The sequence below is a fragment of the Bacillus rossius genome, chromosome 17 (genome assembly GCF_032445375.1).
Source record: "Bacillus rossius redtenbacheri isolate Brsri chromosome 17, Brsri_v3, whole genome shotgun sequence".
In the NCBI taxonomy this organism is placed as follows: domain Eukaryota; kingdom Metazoa; phylum Arthropoda; class Insecta; order Phasmatodea; family Bacillidae; genus Bacillus; species Bacillus rossius.
Window position 1 is genome coordinate 32,273,352 of NC_086344.1, and position 24,735 is coordinate 32,298,086.

At 38.2% G+C, this 24,735-nt stretch overlaps 1 protein-coding gene across 1 annotated transcript in view; it reads left to right on the top strand.

Annotated features, from left to right (window-relative positions):
* LOC134540888 (fat-like cadherin-related tumor suppressor homolog) overlaps positions 1-24,735 on the top strand; it is an 898,605-nt gene that overhangs the window by 756,609 nt on the left and 117,261 nt on the right. The window contains 1 exon segment of the mRNA XM_063383917.1: positions 22,288-22,443. Coding sequence (XP_063239987.1) covers positions 22,288-22,443 — 156 coding nt within the window.

Below are 24,735 nucleotides of genomic sequence, written 5' to 3' on the forward strand. Positions count from 1 at the left end.
TAACAATCAGTACTCGTTACTATCGTATCGTTACTCGTTACTTCTGATACCGCATAACATGCAACAAATCGAGTCGTATTGCGTACGCGTACAGTATGACGTCCCGTAAATAATAATAAATAAAATATATACAATTAACAATATTTGATAATTAACAGTGTTTGTTAACCAAGAAACAATTAAATCTCATTAGAGCGGCTTTATTATATTATCTCTTTTAAGATAATAAAAAAACGTGAAAATTCTCGATGGTAAAAACAAAAACATACATATTTCTAATTTGTAAAAAATACTTTCTTACGTTGTTTGTGTTCCAATCTCAAACTTTGTCTACACACACAATACCTTTTATAAACAGTAAAAAACTTGAACGACGAATTTCCAAATTATACTTTACTTAATAAACAAACATCGTTCTTTGTAACGTAAATTCATCGAATATGCGCGCGCATGCGTGAAACGTACGAAAAATGCGAGTAACGAAATGCAGCCGTGTGTAACGTTTCGTTACTCGTATATAGACGGCGCACCCGTTACTCAGTAACGAATACATACGGTTTGCTACAGCTCTAAAAAATATATTACAGTGTAATGACCGACTGTGATTTAATTCCTTTGAATGTTTGTTTTCTTGATTGTTTGAATCGTGAGCGTCTCGTATTCGTTGATCCCCCCCCCCCTTCCTCTCCCCAGGTCCTTCTCCACAAATTACACGGCCCGATAAACCAGCCGCATCTTTCGCTCCTTCAATTTCACGCGTCGTTCGCCGGAGATAGGTAAACCAAAACCCGCGCGCTGTTCATCCGCCCGTGAAACATTGCGCGCGCGCGCGCTCATTTTGCAGTTTAACCTCTCCTCGAAAACTCCCCCTCCCTTCCTTTTCCCCACCCTACACCCCTACCCCCTTTTATCACTGATTCCCCCCCCCCCCTTCTAATCCAGGGGTCCCGCGTGCCCCACCCCTAGCATAGTAGAACTTCTACCACGCCCCACTCTTCTTCCAGGACCATCCTTCTATTCCTGTAATCCACCTGCTTGTAATAATGCATGACCTTTGCATCCCGCATGTATGTGCCCAGGGTTTTCCCTTCTGTCTATGGAGGTTTTACCTGCGCCCAACTTATCTAGTTTTAGTCTAGAATTAAGAGTGAGGGGAGTTAGTCATGGCGAAAACGTCTGCCATGGCTGGCCAATCCCCTCCTAGCACATGATGCACGTGACCTTCTCAGCATGGTTAAAAACCCGCATGTTTAGAACGTATAGGGCTTGCCCTGAGACGCACTTAGAGTCTTCCCTACCTAGACCCCTCCCTTACACACATAGTTTTAACTTAGGTTAGGAAAAAAAAAACGTCCCCACCCAACCCCTGGGGAATGTTTTGTTTGCATATTCTTCCCCGTCTCTGACCTCAAAGGATGCTTTCTTTTTCACCCTCGATTCATTTCAACAAGTTCTCGGAACTTTATTAATTACCCACTGAGCTCAAAGGATTGAAATTTTCATCATGAAAATAAAAATCGACAACTTCAATACGCAAAAAATACACCTAATGTGGAAATTATCAATAAGTAGAGACCGGAAAAATTCGCGGGTTCAATGACCTCCAGGATGGACTCCAATATCCTCTACACACTCGGGCAAATGCCAACTGTTCATTGGCTGCTGACTTGTGAGTCGTCTCGACTGGGTGGCCTGTGATTCGACACTTCTATGAGTGAGGGTCTCTAATTGGCCCTCAGTCCTCCAGATTAACAGTGAACCAATGACAGAAGCAGCACTAAGGTATATTTATTATTTGAACTTTAGCATAACACGAAATGAACCCGCGAATTTGTCAGGTCTCTAAAGCCAGCGTATGGCGTAGTTCATGCGAAGATGCAGTTATCTGAAATTACGAGGAACTCTTCGTTTATTCGTAGTTAAGGGGGTTTGTTTATTTCCAGGTCATCGTTTTATTTTTACTTTGCACAAGGTTTCACTCGTGAAATTTCTGATTGGTCGAATTTCAAAAAAAATAAATAAAAATAGTGCATCGTATTTGCATAATTAGCTGGTAAAATTGAATTTTTAACATTTATTTGTAGCTATTATGGATAAGGAGAACCAAATTGAATAAATAACTGAAAGAATTGTTGAGTTTATTTTTTTTTTTGTTTGATCATTTCAAATTATAAAAATTGTGAGGATTTTAGAAGGCTAGCTAACATTGAATACAATTTTCAGAAATAAATGGAACCATGTAACACAGTAGCCAATAATATTTATTTAAATGTAAAAAGTTCCAGTTTTACATTCTGTTTCATTCTCTCTATCAAAACTGCACAAAAACGTTATTAATGCAACTTTGCCAGTTAATTTTCAAAAAAAAAAAGTATGTGGTATATACCTATATATTTTTTCTATCTTTCCGCGAAAGTTTAGTCGCTTAAAAAAGTCGGAAAAGTTTAACCGTGCGTAACGTAAACATAAAAGAATAGCCTGGAACGTAACGTTCACATTTAATTCTTCGTTGAAAAGTTTGTATATGGCCCGTAATGTCTAACAGCGTGTGTATAGTACTGCAGTTGTTTAGGAGGGGGTAGAGAGAAAGAAAAAAAGGTGGATTTCTGTCTGTGCCCTAAACTCCACCCCCTCGTAGTTTTATCTGTTCCATTTGGGAATGCTCCCGTCCGTAAAAATGACATTTACCCGACTCTTAGTCTTCCATTTGTGCCCAGTAATAGGATTTGTGCTACTCTGTGTGAGCAGAGTGCCGAGGATATCGCCTTTTTAGTGTGGCCGCTTCTTCCATCGCCAGACTTCCTCCAATGAAAAAAAAAAAAAAAAAAAAAGGTTGTCTGTTAAGTCGGTTTACGGACGATAGTTTAACGTGACAACGTCATAACAAAACATTGATGAAATGATTGCATTCTTTTATGAATAAAATTGAATAATTTTTTATTGAATTATCACTATTTTGTATGGATACAAAGACAAAGGAGTGAAATGAAATCTACAATTTAATTGATAAATTTACTTTTATTTGCACTCATTAATTCAAATATGTTTATTACTTTAACGAAGAGATTATTTTAACTATAACTTTTATACGTGTTTGCTATTTAACTTCTTCCAATGTGCGTTATTCTGTTAAGGATAGGACGATGATAGGAAAAGTAGGAAACGAATGGGAGTGTTTCAAGTTTAATGTGCCTCGAAAAAGTCAAATCGATGGTTGTTCCAATCGAGTGGAAGAGAGATAGATGCGGCACAAGCGTACAATGAGCGTAACGGGACACAGCTTAACGAGACAATGTGCGTAACGGGACACTTTCGTGCGTGCAGCCGGCGTTCATCGATTTATTAGACGTTGTCACGTAAAAAAACACACGTAATTTTACACTAAATATATAGGATGAGTCTTGCAAAAAGAGGCCCCTTGGAACATGAGTGTGAAGAATGAGTGATTGAGTGAATACAGTACAGAGTGACAACAACCTACCTAGGGCTGAAAAAGGGGGGGGGGGGGGGGTTGTTGGAACCAAAGGCGGTATTCCAAGACGTTTCGGGTAAGGTAGCGAATAAACACTGCCTTGTTGGGGGAAAACAACAGAAACAACCTAATTCTGCACAAACACCGAATACCAGTACGGGAACAGATCGGCAAAAAAAGTTTTAATGAACGGTGTCCCAGCGCGAGGTTTAGAAACTGGTTTCAACGCATTCTAGAGGGTCTTTTCGCAACCACCGATACAATTTTTTTATGAAAAAAAAAAATACTAGAGATAGCAGCTCCACAGCAAAAAAAAAAAAAAACAAGAACCGCCTTGTAATATTTCTCAAGTACTTTTAAGTTGCTATTATTTCTTGTTACGGCCATTAAAGTGTACATAATGTGTAGTTTCGCTACCATAAAGTTTCATTTGGCACACCAAAACGCTTGGTGCGTCCCCCGATGTGCACAAAAGTAACTATATACGGGTTAATGGCACCAGATGTAGCCCTCCAACTGGACTAAATAAACCAAAAAAAAATTATCTTCTAGGTCAGAAACGTTAAACATCAAATTTTGAAATATTTCATACAATTTTTTTTTGTTTAGTTTTAATAGCTTCATTTGTGACCCAATATGACTATCCTAGGTTTTCCCCCTTGGGGAAGCTTTAGAAAAGTGGTTTTGGTTGGGGTGGGGGGGAAGGGGGGTTGGTGGTAAAAATGTACCCCCATAAGGGTGTTGCGGTGTTTCGCTTATATCTCCTAAACTACTCAACATTTTTAAAAAAAGGTGCTTTTAAATAAAACTTGCAGAACATTAAATTTTGCGTCTAGTGAAACCAAAAGCTAATTTTTTTTGACCATCCGCTACCGAACTACAGCAAACTACTACAAGATCTCCAGGTTTTAACACGGAAATCTTGGAGCCGTCTGGTATTTTTGGTCGCACCATGGTTATAACTACAACTAATATCTACATATAATAATTATAACTAATAATTACAACTTCAAAATTTGAAGAAACAATTTTTTTTTGTTATAGATTTTTATACACATTACGTTTCCATTCTCAAAAGTTTTCGAAACACTACACTCACTTCGAATGTGCAAGGCGGAAATGCAAGCTAAAACGCGAGAAGTTGAATGTTGGCCAACTTTTTGCGTCGTGGTTTTCGCGTCTTGCGTAATTTATAAACGGATGTTTGAAAACATCGTTATTTTTAACTTTTGGCGCTTTACGTTTCTTTCGCGCCTTTCGTATTTTATAAACTCAATCTTGTCCACAATTAATTAATTAATTAAATAATTTTTCACATGTGCTTTCAACAAAAAAAAAAGGACGGTTTGTGAGTTCGCTCACAGTATTGTGAAGGCTAGGCTGATGCGGAATAAAACGGAACGATCTCTGCGCACATCCAAAAATTCGAATACGGCGAATCCGACAAAAAAAAGAGAAGCGAAAGCGTAATTTAATCGTTTGATATATGGAGTGTTAAAAGATGAAAGTCGGGAAAGAGAGAGGGAAAAAAGAGAGAAAGTGTTAGAAAAGTAAAGGAAATTCTACCCCTTGTGTAAATCTCGAGTGGGTGGTGGGAAGATGTTGGGCAGGGGGGGGGGGAGGGGGGGTGCTTCAATAAAATCCTTCAGCTCACGTCCGCTTCGAGGCTTGCGTTACGCTACCGTTGTCCCGCATCGGAATTGCTGATGGAATGTGAGTCGATAATTTTGCGAAGGTTTCCATGTGCGAGGAGAGAGATGGGGATTTTTTTTTTTTTTGCGCGCACGGTAAGGAAAAAAAGAAATGTTGAAAGTTGAACTCGTAGGATTAGACTTTCCTTGAATCACAGAAGTACCCGTTTTTAAATTGGCAGTATTTGTTCTTTTACACAGTAAAAAAAAAATGTTTTGAATTATATTTGCCACATACCTACCCTTTAAAATATTCGTATTGCGATTTTTACTTAAAAAAACGTAGCGGCCATAAAAAAATCAAGTAAGTAAATTATTATTAAATATTTTTAGGTTATGAACAAAACGATAATTTTAATTTTCAATGTAAACATAACACAGAAAAACATTTTCTTTTCTTTTACAAAATATTATTTTGGAAACCAGTTGCCAAGTTATAGTCTGTGGTGCTACAAGAAAAATATTGTTACTATTTTTGTACATATGAAATACGTTTTTAGAGATGGTACTGAATACTTCTTAAAAAATTTGCTCATAATTTTTGTTTTATTTATGTTTTATTCAATCATAATTTTATAAACCGTGGAAAAGGAGATCGAATATACAACAATGTAACTTTTATTTTGTTCTATTGTGCTTATTAATGTGCGCAGTTAATACTGGAACGGTATTCAGGGAACGGTTGACAAATAACTGGAGGTACTGGGACAACACAAAGCATAAATGCCCGGGTAAGAATCCGAACCTAGTATTACTGCGAACACTAGTTTGTAGTGATACAGTTGTTTTAATGTAAATGTACAAGTTCACAAATATATGCAATTTTACGTGAATAATTCTGTTACATTTACAAAATAAAAATACAGTGTGGTGAATTTGTGGTGTGTGGGTGATGTAACCTGTCTCAAATTTGTTACTTCTCAATTATTTTCAAAATTTCACTTACCAAAGCAACCCGCGTGGTTATTGGTTTATGATCACTGCTGACAGAACAATAGCTTATAGTATAGATACAGGCCTGAAAAATTCGCGGGTTCATTTCGTGTTATGCAAAAATTCAAATAATTATACCTTAGTGCTGCTTCTTATCATTGGTTCACTGTTAATCTGGAGGACTGAAGGCCAATTAGACACCCTCACTAATAGAAGTGTCGAATCACAGGCCACCCAGTCGAGACGACTCACAAGTCAGTAGCCAATAAACAGTTGGCATTTGCCTGAGTGTGTAGAGGATATTGGAGTCTATCCTGGAGGTCATTGAACACGCGAATTTTTCCGGTCTCTACTCATACATGCAAAATCATGGGTTGCACAAATTTAACTTTATAGTATTAACTGTTCAATGAATTTTTAACAAGATGGGCAGTAGTTTAAATAAATTTTCTCTTTGGTAAATCAGGTCTAAAGCTAGTGTATAGTATTTTTTTTCTTTCCAGTCTGTTTTCGCTATTATCGGAACAGTTTTATTATATAGTTTGTCCTTTCGGTCTGCATAAAAAGGAATGATCCTACTGTCGACTTAGCTGATGTTACCATTTAAGAGCACATATTGCCTCGTAGGTGACTATGGGCGCATATTAAGGTAATGAAAACATTTTTTTGACGTGATAACGTCTTATAAATCAATGAACTCCGGCTGCACGCACGAAAAATTGTAACGTTCCGCCTGAGCCGAGCGTGCAAGAACCGGCCAACCACCGTGCGAGAAAATCGTCTATAATATCAAACAGGTTAAAGGCGGGCTTTTTAACTAATCGTTCGTGATTATATTTAAACAAATAATTTAAATTAAATTTGCAAAAAAAAACTGTAAATAATATTTGAAAATTAAAAAAAAGTATGCAATTTTTCATAAATGTTTTATTATGACGTTATCACGTAAAATTATCGTCCGTAAACAGACTTTACAGACAACACTCCCGCCCCCCATTTTTTTTTCAACATTTTAATGCGCATCCCTTTTCCACAATAAATTTCTTACACACATGTAGATTGCATCTCCTTGTACTCCCCATTGTGTTTCCTTCTTGTTCAGTCCCTCCACCTTGCATGCACTTCCTAGAATCACAGAAGGACACTGCCTGTTTCAACTTAAACACCACCTAATTCAAAGTGTCTCATTTCCGACGTTGTTCGCTCCGGGCGAGGTAAGGAAATTTTTTCCACAAGGCTTAAGGGGGTGCCTCCCATTTCAGGTCATGATTTTATATTTATATTAATCACTAGGGGCAGGCATTTTTCGCGAAAAGATCTGAACACCCATTAGACTGCAACAAGGTATACTTTACCTGTGGTTTCTTCCTTGTGATCGGCGGCTGCCTGCGAGAGTATTCGTTGCCTTATTTGACCGAGCCATCCACTCAGGACGCGTTTGCTTCCGCACTGAGTCACTGTGATCGGTGTTGTTACACTCAATATGTACCTGGGAGAAACTCGCCCAATCACGAAACACAGACGATGCTATAGTGTTTTAACTTTCATCTAGTCTCGAAATCTTTTCGCGAAATCTGCATGGCCCTATTAATCACTGATCAACTTTTAGACTTTTTCAGTTGTTTAACTTTCACGAAATGAAAAATATATACAGCGCATACTTTTTGCGTGATTAGCTGCCAAAGTTACATTTTTAACCTTTTTTTGGGTTGTAAAAATAAGGAGAATTAAATTTATTGCAGAACTGAAACTTTTTAGGTTTAACTGCAATGCCACTGGCTACTTCAATATATGGTTTGCATTTCTATCACGAAAACTCATTTCATGTTTCTTGGGTGTTAAAAATTTTTTAACAAATTTGAGAATTTTGAAATGCCAGGTAAAGTTAATTAATATTTTTTCTGAAAGAAATTCAAATCATTTCTTGAAGTAAGCCATTGGCATTGCAGTTAAACTTAAAAAAAAAGTTTCAGTTCTGCATTAAATCAAATTCCCCTTGTTTGTACAACTCAAAAAAAAAAAATTAAAATGTATCTTTGGCAGCTAATCGTGCAAAATTTATGCGATATATATATATTTCATTTCGTGAAAGTTAAACAATTGAAAAAGTCTACAAGTTTATCTGTAATTACTGTAAATATAAAATCTTCACCTGAAATGGGAGGCACCCCTTTAACGAGGCAGAAGCCCGCTCGTAAACTGCTGATGCGGTCTGCAAGTCTCCGTTTCAAAGCGCGGCGGTGTCGGGGTCTGATGAGACGGTTGTTCAAAATTTTGCACCGTGACAAATGAACGGCGATACACGTGGTCGCATTCGTGCCAACATGACTTTTCGTCCCTAAATCTTTCCCTGCTCCATTCACACGACGCGGGACGTTGCAAAAAAATAAAATAAAATTCGAGCTGACAAATTCATTCTCTCTCTCTCTCTCTCTTTCTGTTCAGCTCTAGTTTGGCACGAAACGACTGTCAAAATAGGACGCAAGCTATTTTAGTAACGTGAGATAAACTGCCAACCGCAATTTCCAGAGTTTTGACGTGAATGCCATTATGTTTTTTTTTTTTTCGCCCAGAGTAATTTGTAAAATAAAAAAAATACGGGGGGTGGGGGGCGGTTGTTGGTTTGGTAGCAGGCTGTACAAGATCGTATTTTGTTGCTCGTGTGTGTGTGTTTGTGTAGTTCGCACAACCGCCGCTGGCGCGCGTCTGGTGTTCAGAAATGTAGGACGCGTGGCTGTCGCCAGATGCGACCGTGTGCTGGAGTGAGACGGGTTGAGAACGAACGAGCGAGTTAGCGCGAGAATGTGTGTGTGTGTGAGAGAGAGTGAGAGAGAAGGGTGAGAGAGTTAAAGCCCTGCCGCGAAATCCCTCTCCACCCCCTACCAAACCCTACTCATCCCTTCTCACTAACCCCTTCTTTTTTTTTCTTTTTTTTTTTCGCAGGGCCAATTTGTGGGTCGTTCCCTCGACAGTTATTGGTCCTGGCAGGGTAGTCTGGGTGATGGAAGGGGGTGGTTTTGCTCAAAGGAAGAAGGGAGAGGGAGGCAGTTCCCAGAAGGCCTTGCGTGCGCCTGCTGTTGCCTGAGGTTTCTTTTCTTCTTTCTTTTTTTTTCCCTGGACGGAAATGGGTTGGTGGGAGGAGGAGTTTTCTCCATTCTCAGCGGTTTCGCATTAGGAAAGTGGCGTTGTGTACCTTTGAACGTGCGGATTTCCTTGGTTTGCTGGACGCCGGATCTAGAGAGGATAAAGGTTTGCGGCGTGATTAAAAAGAATTCATCTAAACTGTTTCACATTGGAGCCACAACTTCTGGTGCGCTTCTGCTAGATATCGGGATGTTGACATTAACGTACATGGACTAGTTGAACCGCCGGTATTGCCATTTCACTTACCGACTCAAATTAATCAAATGTTCACTCCCATAATTATGGAAAATTTGCAGAAACTGCTCTTTGAAAATTCATGGACTTAACAAAGATGAAATCATAATTTCTGTTTTAGCCAAGCGCTTCGTTTTGAAAACCTCTCGGCGTGACCACAATATTTAAAATTCTGCTATGAAAAAAACCATTCAGTTTATGGAAGTAAGGTTCTAGACAGTCAATCACTCCCCTTGGTGTCTTTTTAAGGGGCCCGCCTCGTCAGGGGTGTATCTGTGCTGGCGAGGCGGGATGATAAGCGCGACGCTCGCTGGTGCTTCTAGCGCGGTGTCTCCTCTGGACTGGCGCGCAGTATTCTCGTCGTGCATCGAGCGGCGACCGTGACATCACACGGCGGAGAAATGAAGATAAAGATGTAATGCAAGTCCCTTAAGTGCTTTCAAGAATCTGTACCGGTTGTTTCACGCCTAAAAATTACTCTCTGAAAACATGCGTTTTAGCCATTTTAACTCTTCTAAAAATACAGTTTAAAAACTTTATCCAAAATCAGACCTCTACTCTGATATATTGAGTAGTTTTGAAAAAGCGTTTTTTTTTGCCCTGAAGCTCTGAGCACCGTGTGTGTGTCCGGGTGGGCGGGGCCCTTGAAGTCACATTACATGTGAGCTAAAGTACGAGCAGGCTCGTGAAACTCGTCTGTCCGTTAAAAAAAAAAAAACACACCTTTTCTGCCGGGCCTTTTTGAATGTTGGCTCGTTAATAGGGGGGGATCGTTTCATTTCGTCCCAAAATTAATTACCCTCTTTCTGACGCGGTCGTTCGTGGGAGGCTGCTTTTGCTCTCGCTCATCCCCGGGATTCAAAAGACCGTCGGAAATGTATAAATGAACAGCTTTCGCTCATGTTTCTCATCCGGCTTCGGTCTCCTTTATAAGCGTACTTTCCCCCTTCTTCAGGTGTTCCTTCGTCACAACGCACTTGTCCAGTGGCCATATTTTGAATGCCTACTTCAATCCCTTGAGGCTCTGTTTCACCCCCCACGAAGTATTACCTCGATTTCATGCCGTCATTTTGACGTGATAGCGTCTTATAAATCGATGAACGCCGGCTGCACGCACGAGAAAGCATGACTCATTGTCACGTTCTTCCGCCTGAACCGAGCGTGCAAGAACCGGCCAACCCACCGTGCGAGAAAATCTTCTATATTATCAAACAGGTTAAGGCGGGATTTTTAAAAGCAGCAATTTAAAAAAAATTGATTTATCGTCATTTCAAATTAACAATTTATTGACATTGATTTGATTTCAGTTTATTTCTATAACTACTTGTTCGTGATTATATTTAAACCAATTATTTAAATTAAATTTGCAAAAAAACTGTAATTAATATTTGAAAATTAAAATAAGTTAGCAATTTTTCATCAATGTTTTCTTATGACGTTATCACATAAAATTATCGTCCGTATACCGACTTTTTATCCAGAGCAATATCTTCAGATGTTCCATTATGTAGATATTGCAGTTTATTCTCTGATGGACAGTAGCACCATTCTGCCCCAGTGACCCTAGTCCGAGAATGATCATAAGGATCATTCCTGTAAACGTTGCACAGACACATACTGGCACTACACTAACTTCGTTTTTGCGTAAACTATATTTTTCATACAACACTTCCAATCTGCGACAACAGACAGCAGCAGTGCCGGAGAAATTTTCGGTGCATTTCTATTCGCGGGCTGGAACGATTTGAGTCCCGCAATAGATTGTGAACTCGGCAAGTGAATGGTTGATGCGATTGCCGCAAGATATACTATAGATATAAGATAGATAAGATATATAAGATGGATAAGATAGATAAGATATATACTACATATGTTCGCTGCCTCATCTATTTATGTTTGGAATATATATATATATATATATATATATATATATATATATATATATATATATTCTGGTATTTAAAAAATAATACAAAACGAAGTAGTCAGAAATATAAATATGTTTTGACTAAAAAAAAGCTTCTTTCTGGAAAGAAATCATGATAAAATAGAAATTTAAAAAATTGGTTGTCTGTAAAGTCGGTTTACGGACGATAGTTTAACGTGACAACGTCATAACAAAACATTAATGAAATGATTGCAATTGGAATGTTCAATTGGCTCCATAAAATAGTATATTCCCTTGAACGTCGGTTAGGCGGTTCAACATGATATTAAAATTTCTAAATAATTTTTTTAATTATATTTTGTTTCTTTTTGTTTATTGCTCTTTATTTTGGAAAAATGGAAAAATAACCAAAAAAATTAATTAATAAGAATATAGTTTAGTTAAAGTACTAAATTTAAAATCTACTTTTGAAAAGCCCGCCTTAACATATTTAATATAATAGTATATTCATAGGCCAATCGAGTGGAAGAGAGATAGATGCGGCGCAAGCGTACAATGAGCGTAACGGGACACTTTTTCGTGCGTGCAGCCGGCGTTCATCGATTTATTAGACGTCAATAAAAAAAGCACTTCAATCGAACATGAATTACACTTATAAAATCTCTCTCACAAGTCTGTAAGTCCTTTTGACATTTCCAATCACAGTGTTTAGATAACAAAAATTAATTACACTTATAAAGCTAATATTTTAAGTCTACATATATATATTTTTTTAAATTTTATTCGCATAATTTACATAAAATTGAATTGCACGTATAAATTTAATTGTACAAACCATAACTCTTTTCCACACGAATAAAGAATTGTAGATACTTTAGAAAAAAGAAAAGAAATACATTAGCTTCAAATCGTTAGTCGTTACGAAAACTGAGGAGTAGACAAACACAATCACAGTTACGAGAATTTCTTAGCATCAACTGCTGCGTCATTTCTACCTCTCCCCTACCTTCACTACCTCTATCGGAATTTCTGTAACGCTCGGAAATCGTAGCCCCCTCAGCAAAGAGGTTTCATAAAAAAAAAAAAGTGGTAGTGGATCCCAACTTTATTGATCGTGCTCACACGACATATTGATGATTTCATTTTTATGACATAACTTTTGCTCTAAAGGGTATTACTGTAAATGCACCTCGATAGCTCTCTTTACTATGCTGTATTGATTCAAATTTTTACCTGCAAAGATCACTCGAATGATAGTTATTAAATAATTACTAACACTCTTTTGATATGTGTTCGCTATTGCATAGAACTTGCAAATCATACATTGAGAAAATTTTTGACATAACAACATAAAGCGAGAGGAAAATCGTGATTAATTTACAGGAATTTCCATAATATTAGTAACGACAAAAAAAAAACAATTAAAAACTAAACGCGACGTGTGGAACAAAGCCTTTCGTGTTGATTTCGAAGGGAATCGAGATGAACTCGTCAGTAGAAGTAATCGGCAGTTCCGGAGACAGGAACCCGAGAATGTTCGAAGTCTGTGATCTTTGTCTTGGGTTTCGTCGTTCTTTTTTTCTTCTCTCTCTCTCTCTCTCTCTCTCTCTCTCTCTCTCTCTCTCTCTCTCTCTCTCCCAGTTCCGGTGCGCTGGGTACACATCCGTCAGAACTTTCCCCATATATGTTACTGTCTCCTCGTTCAACAGTCGCCATTTCTTTATCACGTCACGTGGCAGAACCCTACCGAATGAATTTCTCAACCTGGACGTAAACTTTCTCACTGATGGGAAAAAAGTGGAATGTAGAATATCTCCCAGTGGCTGGTCAAGTTTAATACGTACCCAACTTCTCTTTAAGAAAAATTATAATATTGGGCTGTATGAGGGAAAATGTATGCACTATCCAGTTGTATAAATACAGAAACTAAACTTTCAGTGAGTATCCATGAACGCTATTAGCCAACTGTGACTATTTGCCTGACTTTAATTAAATAGTATATAATGCTTGGAATGTATCTGGCACAAAGAAAAAAACACAATAAAAGTATAAAGTAATATGAAATGCTTATGGGAAAATGCGATTATACAGGTTTTTTTTTTGAAAATTAGAATTTAGTTTTCAATCTAATATCAAATTATTCAAAGAATCTCGAATATTTTCAAATCGAATTTTAACATAAAGTAAATGTTTTTTTTTTTACGGTTCACGGTTGTGAATGAAAAAATGATCCAAAACAGAGTAAAAAACTGTATATGGTACCATAATAGAAAAGTGGTGTAAAATGAATGAAACAACAAAAAAAATTGTCAATACATTTTCTTAAACTAATATTGAATTACCTAAGTTCGAATTTTTTTTTTTGGTTAAGGTAACAGATTATATACATAAACCTAGAGTAATACAAACAATTTTAAATCATAATCACAGTTTATTTATAACATATAAAAACAATGTATGTATGATGTTGCTAAAACAAATCTAATTTATTTAATAAAACATCTAAAATTCATACATTAATTTTTATAGTATAATTTTTTTGTGAACGAGTTTTACTTGGTAACTAATAATTTAAAAATAAATTCAATATGAAATGTTAAAACAAATATCAAATTATTCATGAAATTTGAATACCAAATATTCACGAATATCGAACATCAAATTATTCATCAATTTCTAATAATAAATTATTCACAAAACCGATATTTTTTTTGAATCCTCGCTCAACTCCAAAACTCATGCAACGAAACATATATGGGTATTGAAACAAGAGAGATATAACGATGTGAAAGTGTGATAACTCAACTTGGATAAAACAGCCGTGCCTTAACTCTTCGCGTCTTGCGTCGTGTAGTTGATTGGGTGACGTTCCTAGAAAATGCAGCAGCCCTCTTCAGGATTTGCTATTCCTACACAAAAAAAAATCCTGTATTTTTTCAAAAGATTCCTTTAGAAACCGGTTGTCTAGAAATAGTTCGTAATATTACAAGAAATATATTGTAACTTTGTACAACACATGACTATGGCTATTTTTGCATGTATGAAATACGTTTTACGAGATAATACTGAGTATTTATTATGAAAATCGGGACATATTTTATATTTTAATTGATGATTAATTCAAGCATATTTTATAAATCGAATATTCAATCATTTGTCGTTATTTTGTTTTATTTCGCTTATTAGTGTGCGCAGTTAACACTGGACAGCTATTCATGGAACTGTTTACAAATAACTTTAACTATTGGAGGTACTGGGACAACATAAAGCTATAAATGCCCGGATAAGAATCCGAACCCAGTATTACTGCGAACACTATTTTGTAGTGATACAGTTTCGTGTATAAATGTACAAATTTACAAATATCTGTAATTTTACATGGATATTAATTTTCTTTTCACAAAAAAAAATGCTTACTGAATATATTGCTTATTTCCGATATTTATTCACAACATGCACTAACGTTTTTGTATATTTTTTTTGGGGGGGGGGGGGGTGGGAGGAGGGGTTGACAGAGAATTTGGCATAACTTGTACTCTATAAAGGCTTCACTTCACCTGCAGTGTGGGATTTTTCCTTTTTTATTTTACTGTTTCCAGGGTTTTTTTAAAGAAAAGTTTAAGAAAATGGGTTTACAAAAGAAAATGTATTTGCAATATCCTAGCTGAAGCGAAGTGAGAAGCTGTAGAGAGGTGAGAAGTGAGAAACCGAAAGTAAGTGAGAAGCTAACAAAAGTAAGAAACTAAATATATGCTAGAAGATGAAGAGCAGTTAGTAGTAGTGAGAATATTAAGGCAATTTAGAAGCTGAAGAGAAGTGAAGCCCCATGTGAGAAGTTTAAGAGATGTGAGAAGCTTAAGAGAAGTGATATGTTTAAGAGAAGTTAGATGTTGAATGTAAGTGAAATGCTCAATATATGTGAGAATGTTAAGAGAAGTGAGATGATGAAAATAAGTGAGAAGCTCTAGAGAAGCGGGAAACTTATGTGAGATGCGAAAGAATATATTTGGAAGTTGAATGAGATGTTAAATATACACGAGAAGCTCAAGAGAAGTGAAATTTTGAAGATGATTGAGAAACTAAGAGAAGTGAGAAGCTTAAGAGAAGTGTGATGCTGAAGATAATTGAGAATTTTCATTGGACACTTTATATGTCGTGCCGATGTCACTCTTAGCGCTTGAATTGCATCTTTCCAAATAATAATGAAAATGACTATGTATACGGGCCCTTTAACAAAAATTATAACACAGTATTTTCATATATCATAATTATAATAATTATCATTAACTGGGATACTGCTCGTCAGTTGATTAATACAGCAATAATTTAAAAGTTTGTCAACCAATATTATCTCAACTGAAATAAAGGTTGTATTAAATTTTTCACAACCATAACTAATTGGGGTATCCAACCGTTTTGTAGGGCCACAACAAAGCATGCAGTAGCGGTCTAATGGGAATATGGCAAAGGGGAAGGGAGAATAGGTACGTAGCGGAGCGTGCCGTATGCTAGTTGTAACGGCCGGAAGGGCAGAAGGCAGGGGAGAGGCAGAAATAACGCAGCAGTGATGCTACGGGAATTCTCGTAACGCTGCTTGTGTTTTTTTCTACTCCTCAGTTTTCGTAACGGTAACTATTGTCGCTACCATATTTATTTTATTTAAAATATCTACAATTTATTTTTCGTGTGGAAAAGAGTTATTGATTTTTGCAATTAACTTTACAATTGTCAATCATTTATATGCGAATAATGTGACTGAAAATGTAAAAAAAAAAAAATGGACTTAAGAGGTTAGCTTTGTAAGTGTAATTTATGTTTTTATTTTATTCAGCTGGTGATCGTAATTTAACACCATGCGTGAAAATAATAAAAAGGCACATGCAGATAAGAGGTATTATCAAAGACAAAGTGGGAATAAACCACCAAAAGAGGCGCCGAAAAGTGCCAGTGAACAGATGCGAGAGTACAGGGCGTGGAAAAGAGGGATTTTTTTTTGACGTGACAACGTCTAATAAATCTATGAACGCCGGCTGCACGCACCAAAAAGTGTCCCGTTACGTACATTGTTCCGTTACGCTGTGTCCCGTTACGCTGGTTGTGCGCTTGCGCCGCATCATCTCTCTTCCACTAGACTGTTTATAAAGTGAAGTGAAAAGTTAATGTGGTTTTCATTTCTTATTACAACAACAAATTCGGCAATAAAGGTTAATTATTCTTGCATTTTAAAAATCTGATTACTAGTATAATTTCAAGTATTCATTCTTTTATTATTAAAATAAAAATGATTCAATTTTATCCATAAAAGTATGCAATCATTTTATCAATGTTTTGTTATGACGTTGTCACGTTAAACTATCGTCCGTAAACCGACTTTACAGACAACCAATTTTTTTTTCATTTGAGATCATACCCGCATCCTTACTGCTCTCAATTATTATGTATTGTTCAATTAATAAAATACTAATAATTCATCTCTTATCTATCAAAACGTTTCACTTCTGTAGCGCGTGAAATCCACGCACACGTTTTTTTTTTTTTTTAATCCGTTTCGCCTGCAGCACGGACGCATACTGCCCGCACAGCAGCATTGCCGTGCACAAAGCCAGGCCGGTGTTAGTCAGGCGCGCGTGAGTACTATTTATAACCACGGACGATTCACCAAAGCGAGCGATGTGGCAGATGGATGGCTCGTTTGTGCGATCAAATGGCTTTTCGAGTGCGCTTCGTGCCTTTGATCTGTTTCTTTTAAATTCTCTTCCGTCCCGTCCACACATCAACGGTGTACGTTTCAGTTGCACCGGATGCCCTGTCGACACGAGTGCATTCGTGTGCATTTACGCAGTCAGTGCGCTGAGAATGGGAAACATTAAACAAATGAACGACGTTTTGCCGAATTCCTGCATGAATCGCATTTCGATATATCTCCATATTGCAACTGCTAGGAGAAAAAAAAAAATCGATTTTTTTTTTTTCAACGGATGCTTCTTCTCAAAGTGTCATTCAAATTCAGCTGTTGGTATGCGGCATTATTTGGGAGTAATTTCGTGAATAGGACGGAATGCGCATTGAAAGGAAAATGTGTTAACAGTGTTGCCATCTGTGGTGGATTGCGCGAACCAAAGTTCACAAAGACAAAGGGAAACTATATAGTATTACTTGTTTAATGAATGTTAACAATATATTTTTAATAATATTACTTGCAGAAAAACATCCAAGCAAGGGTTTAGTATTTTTATTTTCAAATATGTATCGGAGCCTTTTTATTATATAAATTAAAATTTCAGTCTTAAAGTAGAATGATTTGATAGTCGACGTAACTGCGCTTACAGAGAATTCTAGCGGCGGATACGGAAACAACGTGTGATTTGCGTCAATAAATGGTAACTGAAAATGCACTTTTCATATGTATTTAGCACGCTGGGCATAATTTTAAAGAATTCAATGTTAAATTTAGTGTCCGAGTTTCGTATTGTAAAGGTATTTTCAACTCGAGGATACATAAATTTCGCTCTTTACCGAGGTTAGATGTTACATGTCTCTGGCGAGTATTGAATGACTTGCCACAACTATTTTTTTTTGACGTGACAACGTCTAATAAATCGATGAACGCCGGCTGCACGCACGATAAAGTGTCCCACTACGGATGTCCCACTACGGATGTGTCCTGTTTGCTCATTGTACGCATGCGTGGCATCTCTCTTCCACTCGATTGGAACAACCATCGATTTGACTTTTCAATCATATTTTCGTCGTTTGAATTATTAATATTATGTAATTTAACGATTGTCCGCCGATTTTCAGCACAATCGGTACAGTTATTTAAAAGTAATGTTGAATATTCAAATACGTTTTGAAACAACAATGGTGTTATACAGTTACACATAATAATTCAAATTACACCCGGGATCTTATGCACAATGTTTTAAAAAATATTGTAACACATTATAAATAAGTTAGGTGTATTTGGGATGCGTATTTGTTATAAAATCGTGTTATAAAAACGAAATAATATTATTCCCCTACCGTGAACAAAATGATTTTAAAATGGATATACCATCTGAAACTATCAATTTTCAAGCATGGCCTCGTGGCCTGATGGTCAGCACCGCTAACTTTCAGTCCAAAGGTTGTCGGTTCGAACCCCGATAACTGTGAAATATTTTTTTTGTACTTGTAAAAATAAATACGGCGCACGCAACATTTCAAAAGTAATAAATATATTTGAATTAATGAATACAAATAAAAGTAAATTTATTAATTAAATTGTACATTTCATTTCACTCCTTTGTATCCATATAAAATAGTGATAATTCAATAAAAATGATTCAAATTTATTCATAAAAGTATGCAGAGGTAGATTTTATCATACAAAGATAGAAAAATTAAAAAAAAATTTCTTCCTCAAAGAACTGTTTTGGTTGCAAAAACCTATTTCGGCTCAGTCTCAGGCCAAATATGATATTTCCTTTTCTTCTGGATCAATAATTTCATCAATGTTTTGTTATGACGTTGTCACGTTAAACTATCGTCCGTAAACCGACTTTACAGACAACAATTTTTTTCGCTGGGCTACGCACGTAGATAAAAAAAAAGAAAGTTGAAATCTATACCATATGTTCCTACTACTGTTCCGAGTTAGAAAATGGTATTTAATATTTTAGATTTTTGAAACATTTGAATCTTTATTTTAAAAGTAGAATACATGTATCAAATGTATTGTTTTATTATATTTGGTAGTTGACATTAATCTCGACGTATCAGTAATTCTTTAAAGAAAACTGCCTGTAAGAAAATTATTATATACCTGTGGGAAGCAAAGCTAGCTATTCGCATGTGTCTTGTAAAAATTACAAAACATTATTTTTTTTTTTACGAATATTGTTGCAGTAAAGCCTAAGTGTCGGTGTTCTGCGTTGGTTTCAGCACCCTTAAGGGTTCCGCCTAGTTTCGGGGGTGAGAGTTGTCTGTTTTAGTGAGGCGGGACGATAAGTGCGACGCACGCATGTGCCTATAGCGCGTCATAGCCTCTAAGCGCAAGGCTCTGTGAACTGGGGCGTAGTCTTTCTCGTCCTGCATAGGGCAACCCATGATATTTGGGCTGTAACTATGACATTGCACGGTGGAGATACGAATATAAAGGTGTAATGCAAGTTCCACGAGTGCTTTCAAGAATCTGTTACCGGCGTTTTAAGTGTCTTAAAAATTTAATATATTCTGAAAAAAAAACCGTTTAGTTCTTTTTCAGTCTCCTGTTTAAAAAAAAAACTTAATAAGGAAATATAAATACTCTTTCGCCCTCAGCGAATCGATAATGCTTTAAGTAATCAGACGTCCACTCTGATACGTTGAGCAGGTTTCAAAACGCGTGGTTTCTTCTGAAGCTCTGCGCAGCGTGTGTGTGCCCGGGTGTACAAGGGCCTTAAGGGGCCCGCCTCATCAGGGCTGTCTGTATCTGTGCCAGCGAGGCGGGATGATAAGCGCGACGCTCGCTGGTGCTTCTAGCGCGGTGTCTTCTCTGGACTGGCGCGCGGTCTTCTCGTCGTCACAGGATAACTGTGAAATTTGAAAATTTGAGCGGTGACCGTAACGATGATAAAGGGGTCATGCAAGTCCCTTAAGTGCTTTCAAGAATCTTTACTGGTTGTTTTACGCATAAAAATTACTCTGAAAACACGCGTTTTAGCCATTTTAACTCTTCTAAAAATACATTTTAAAAACTTAATCCGAAATCAAAAGTACTTTTACGGCCCTCAGCGAACTCTTGAATGCTTTTCATAAGCAGACCCCACTCGGATGTCTCGAGTAGTTTCCAAATCGCGTTGTTTTTCCTGAAGCTCTGCGCAGCGTGTGTGTGCGCCCGGGTGTACAAGGGCCTTAACGACGCTTGACAGTTGAAATGCGACAGTCCTTTACCCCAGGAGTGGAGGGAGCATAATTTCCCGTCACTCTGTTCCCTGAGAAGTGTCGTAAGGGAAATTTCACCCTTCTCACCTCCGAGGCGGGAAGTGGTTTATATATTTCATCTCCAACATTGCGACGCCCCTTTCTTCTTTCGCGCCGTGATGCGTGTCTGTTTTTATTTATCATGTCTCATCACTTTAGGCTGTCTGGTTTTTTACTTTCTTTTCCCTCCCATATTAAGACTTCGTACGAAAGTTTGAGACCCTTGTTTATAGCACACCAGGTGATATGGCACCAGATTTTATCAGTAGCATTGTATGTCTATCTCTAGTAGTCTACTGATGAGATTAAACAATAATAACAAATACACAACCAATGGAACAATATTCGACTTCGTACAAAATTTTAAGGAGACCCTTGATATTGCACACCGGGTGATACGGCACCAGATTTTATCAGTAGGCCACCTTAACACTCAATGTGTGTCATATCTCGAGTGGTCTACTGACGAGATTAAACACAATGGTGCAATATTCGACTTCGTACAAAAGTTTAAGGAGACCCTTATCTATATAGCACACTGGGGTGATATTGCAGGAGGTTTTATCAGTAGCCCACCTTAACACTTAATGTGTGTAATATCTTGAGTGGTCTAACTGACGAGATTAAACACAATGGTGCAATATTCGACTTCGTACAATAGTTTAAGGAGTCCCTTGTCTATACCACAACGGGAGATATGGCACCAGATTTTATCAGTGTCCCACCCTAACACTTCGTGTGTGTCATATCTAGAGTAGCCTACTGACGTAATTAAACAATGATAAAACAAATTGGTTGTCTGTAAAGTCGGTTTACGGACGATAGTTTAACGTCACAACGTCATAACAAAACATTGATGAAATGATTGCATACATTTATAAATAAAATTGAATTATTTTTTATTGAATTATCACTATTTTGTACGGATACAAAGAAGGAGTGAAATAAAATCTACAATTTAATTGATAAATTTACTTTTTTTTGCACTCATTAATTCAAATATGTTTATTACTTTAACGAACAGATTATTTTAACTATAACTTTTATACATGTTTGCTATTTAACTTCTTCCAATCTGTGTTATTCTTTTAAGGATAGGACGATGATGGGAAAAATTAGGAAACGAATGGGACTGTTTCAAGTTTAATGTGCCTCGAAAAAGTCGAATCGACGGTTGTTCCAATCGAGTGGAAGAGAGATAGATGCGGCGCAAGCGTACAATAAGCGTAACGGGACAATGTGCGTTGCGGGACACTTTTTCGTGCGTGCAGCCGGCGTTCATCGGTTTATTAGACATTGTCACGTCAAAAAAAAAAACAATCCAAGCGTGTGACATTATTCTTCGTACAGAAGTTTAAGGAGACACCGGCTGATGTGGTCGCCCACCATACTACCACTCAGAGTGTGTGTGTGTGTCAAGTGTGTACCACTCACGTGGATCAGACACGGCGTTCATCGATTTATTAGACGTTGTCACGTAAAAAAAAAAACAATCCAAGCGTGTGACATTATTCTTCGTACAGAAGTTTAAGGAGACACCGGCTGATGTGGTCGCTCACCCTACTACCACTCAGTGTGTGTGTGTGTGTCAAGTGTGTACCACTCACGTGGATCAAACACGGCGTTCATCGATTTATTAGACGTTGTCACGTAAAAAAAAAAAACAATCCAAGCGTGTGACATTATTCTTCGTGCAGAAGTTTATGGTGACACCGGCTGATATGGTCGCCCACCCTATTACCACTCAGTGTGTGTGTGTGTCAAGTGTGTACCACTCACGTGGATCAGACACGGCGTTAATCGATTTATTAGACGTTGTCAAGTAAAAAAAAATCAATCCAAGCGTGTAACATTATTCTTCGTGCAGAAGTTTAAGGAGACACCGGGTGATATGGTCGCCCACCCTACTACCACTCAGTGTGTGTGTGTCAAGTGTGTAACCACTCACGTGGACGGAACACGGGGGCCCTGCTTGCTCGCAGGTGACGGTGAGCGACCTGGGACAGCCGCCCCTCTCCTCGTCGACGCGCGTCGTGGTCGCCGTGGAGGACGTGAACGACCACGCGCCGCAGTTCGACGAGGCGCTCTACAAGGTCGCCATCCCCGAGTCGGGCGCCAGCAACCTGCCCTTGTTCCAGGTGAGCGGTCGCCCTTATGGCTCTGACGACTCGCGCCTCACTCCTTCCCCCGCGCGTGTGTGGCCAAGTTACCCCCGGGTGGGGGCAGGGGCGTAGCCAAGGGGGTGGGGGGTGTTTAGGGGATTAAACCACCCCTCCCCTCCCTTTAGCACCAAATCTTTATTTAAATTTCTTATTCATCACTCAAACAAATTTCATATTAAAAATAAAAAAATAAAAATTACAATTACAATATTTAAAATTTAAGTACCGAAAACTGCTAAAATAGCAATATTTTACACCATAAAATCCAAATTTCCCCGGACACCCCCCCCCCCTCCTCCCCCCATACACAAATCCTGGCTACGCCACTGCCCCGGGGGGTAGAGACCTGCAAACATTCCTTCCCCCGCGTGTGACCAAGTTACCCCCGGGTGGGGGGGCAGGGACTTTACCATTGCATGACTTCTTTTTACACAATCTTACTGTAGACGCTTCAAGATAAATTACTTTTGCCCAGTGTCATAAGGGTCTTGTTGGGAGGGTTCAAGTTTCTGTGTTTTCAGGCGCCAATTCGTGTGATTTAACGGGAAAAGAGACCCGGCTAGATGCCATCTCGGGGCGTGATTGTTCTGTATGTCTTTTACTGATGCCGAAATTCGGGTAGTGTGCACTTACTTGTGGTCATTAAGAAAGGGGGGGGGGGGGGGGGGGGGGGGGGGCTCACAGGGCGTCCCGCACGCCTCAGCGCACTTTGCACCAGATGTCCTGCTTAATAAGTTGGAAATGCATGAAGTATGTATGTCTCTCTTCAAAGTGCACTACACTGATAAAATTGTCAGAAGCTTTACAATCAGAATCAATGCAGAGAGAAGGGCCGTGCCAGGTTACAAACTGCATATATTTAAATACTAAAAAAAAAAAAAAAAAAAAAAAAAAATTACAAGGACACTTATTATAAATAACCTGAAAATTGGTAATAATATATATAAGTAATTAAATATTCCAATATCATTTATATGGTTGATAAAAATTATACTTGAACGATACCACAAATAAAATATAAAATTATGCCCCATTCTTCGTAAGAAAGGTCGTTTCCATGTTCCGCTGCTCCCTAATGATTGGTCAGAGTTGAGACACAGAATTGAAGAGGCCATTGCTAGAGACCTGCAAAATTCGCGGTTTCGATGGCCTTCAGGATAGACTGCACATACCCCCCCTGTACACTCGGGCAAATAACGCAAGTTCATTGGCTGCCGACTTGTAAGTCGTCTCATCTGGTTTGTCTGTGATTCGATCCTTCTTTGGTTGAGGGTTTTTATAACTGGTTGAGATTTCGTCCAGATGAACAGTAAGCCAATAGCAAAATTATCTAAGAGGTATTATGTGTTTGAATATTCTAGCCTGTCACCGAATGAATCCGCGAATTTTGCAGGTCTCTACCTGGTGGGTATAAGGCCCCGCCATATTGTATTCCTCCCCCCTTCACCCCTTTTTATTGGGTTCCCCCCCTTCTTGCTGGCCCGCCGCCCCGCCCCGTGTTAACTTATTTGTCTTATGCTTCCCACGTGTGGTCAAGTTACATGGAGGATAAGGCCCCGCCATATTGTATTCCCCCCCTTACTTTATTGCTATGATTATAATTTTGAACTACAGCGTGTCCAGAAAAGAATGTCCCAGTTTTAATTTAGACAGAACTAACCCTAGTTTTTCTTAAAATTGTTCGATTTGTGCACCTTTACCTATAGGCATGGCACACATCCAAACATAAAAGTCCCAATTCTTCCCACACACCTCGGTTAACAAGTCCGGAGCAATGGAAGCCTCTTCAGTTTCTGTGTCTCGACTCTGGGCAGAACGATTAGGCTTGCGGCCGTTGTGTCAGGCGAACGCGGAGGCCAGCACTTGTCGTCTCGACCATTGAGGACCAATCCGACGGCCAGGGACTTCAACTTTCGACCAATCTCGTACAAGGAGATTCCGATGGGGAGGTTGCTCCCTCCTGTTGCACAAATAAAGTTTACCGGTTCACCCTTCTGATAATCGCCATTTTTCATGTAGGTGGCGCTGCAAGTAAAAAAAAAACAACAAAGTAGTACTCGTGCATGTGCTTATATAAAACTGAATCACTCTTTAATTGTGACCTTGGACCAAAACTTTACAATGCTTACAGTTGATACTATTAAAAATTATATCTGGAACATACTTAAACAGACATACTGTAGTTATCCCTTCTTTTTTTTTGGCATGCCAAGGCATAAGTCACCTCTCCCAGACCTTCTGAATCGCTCTTCAATTGTGACCTTGAAC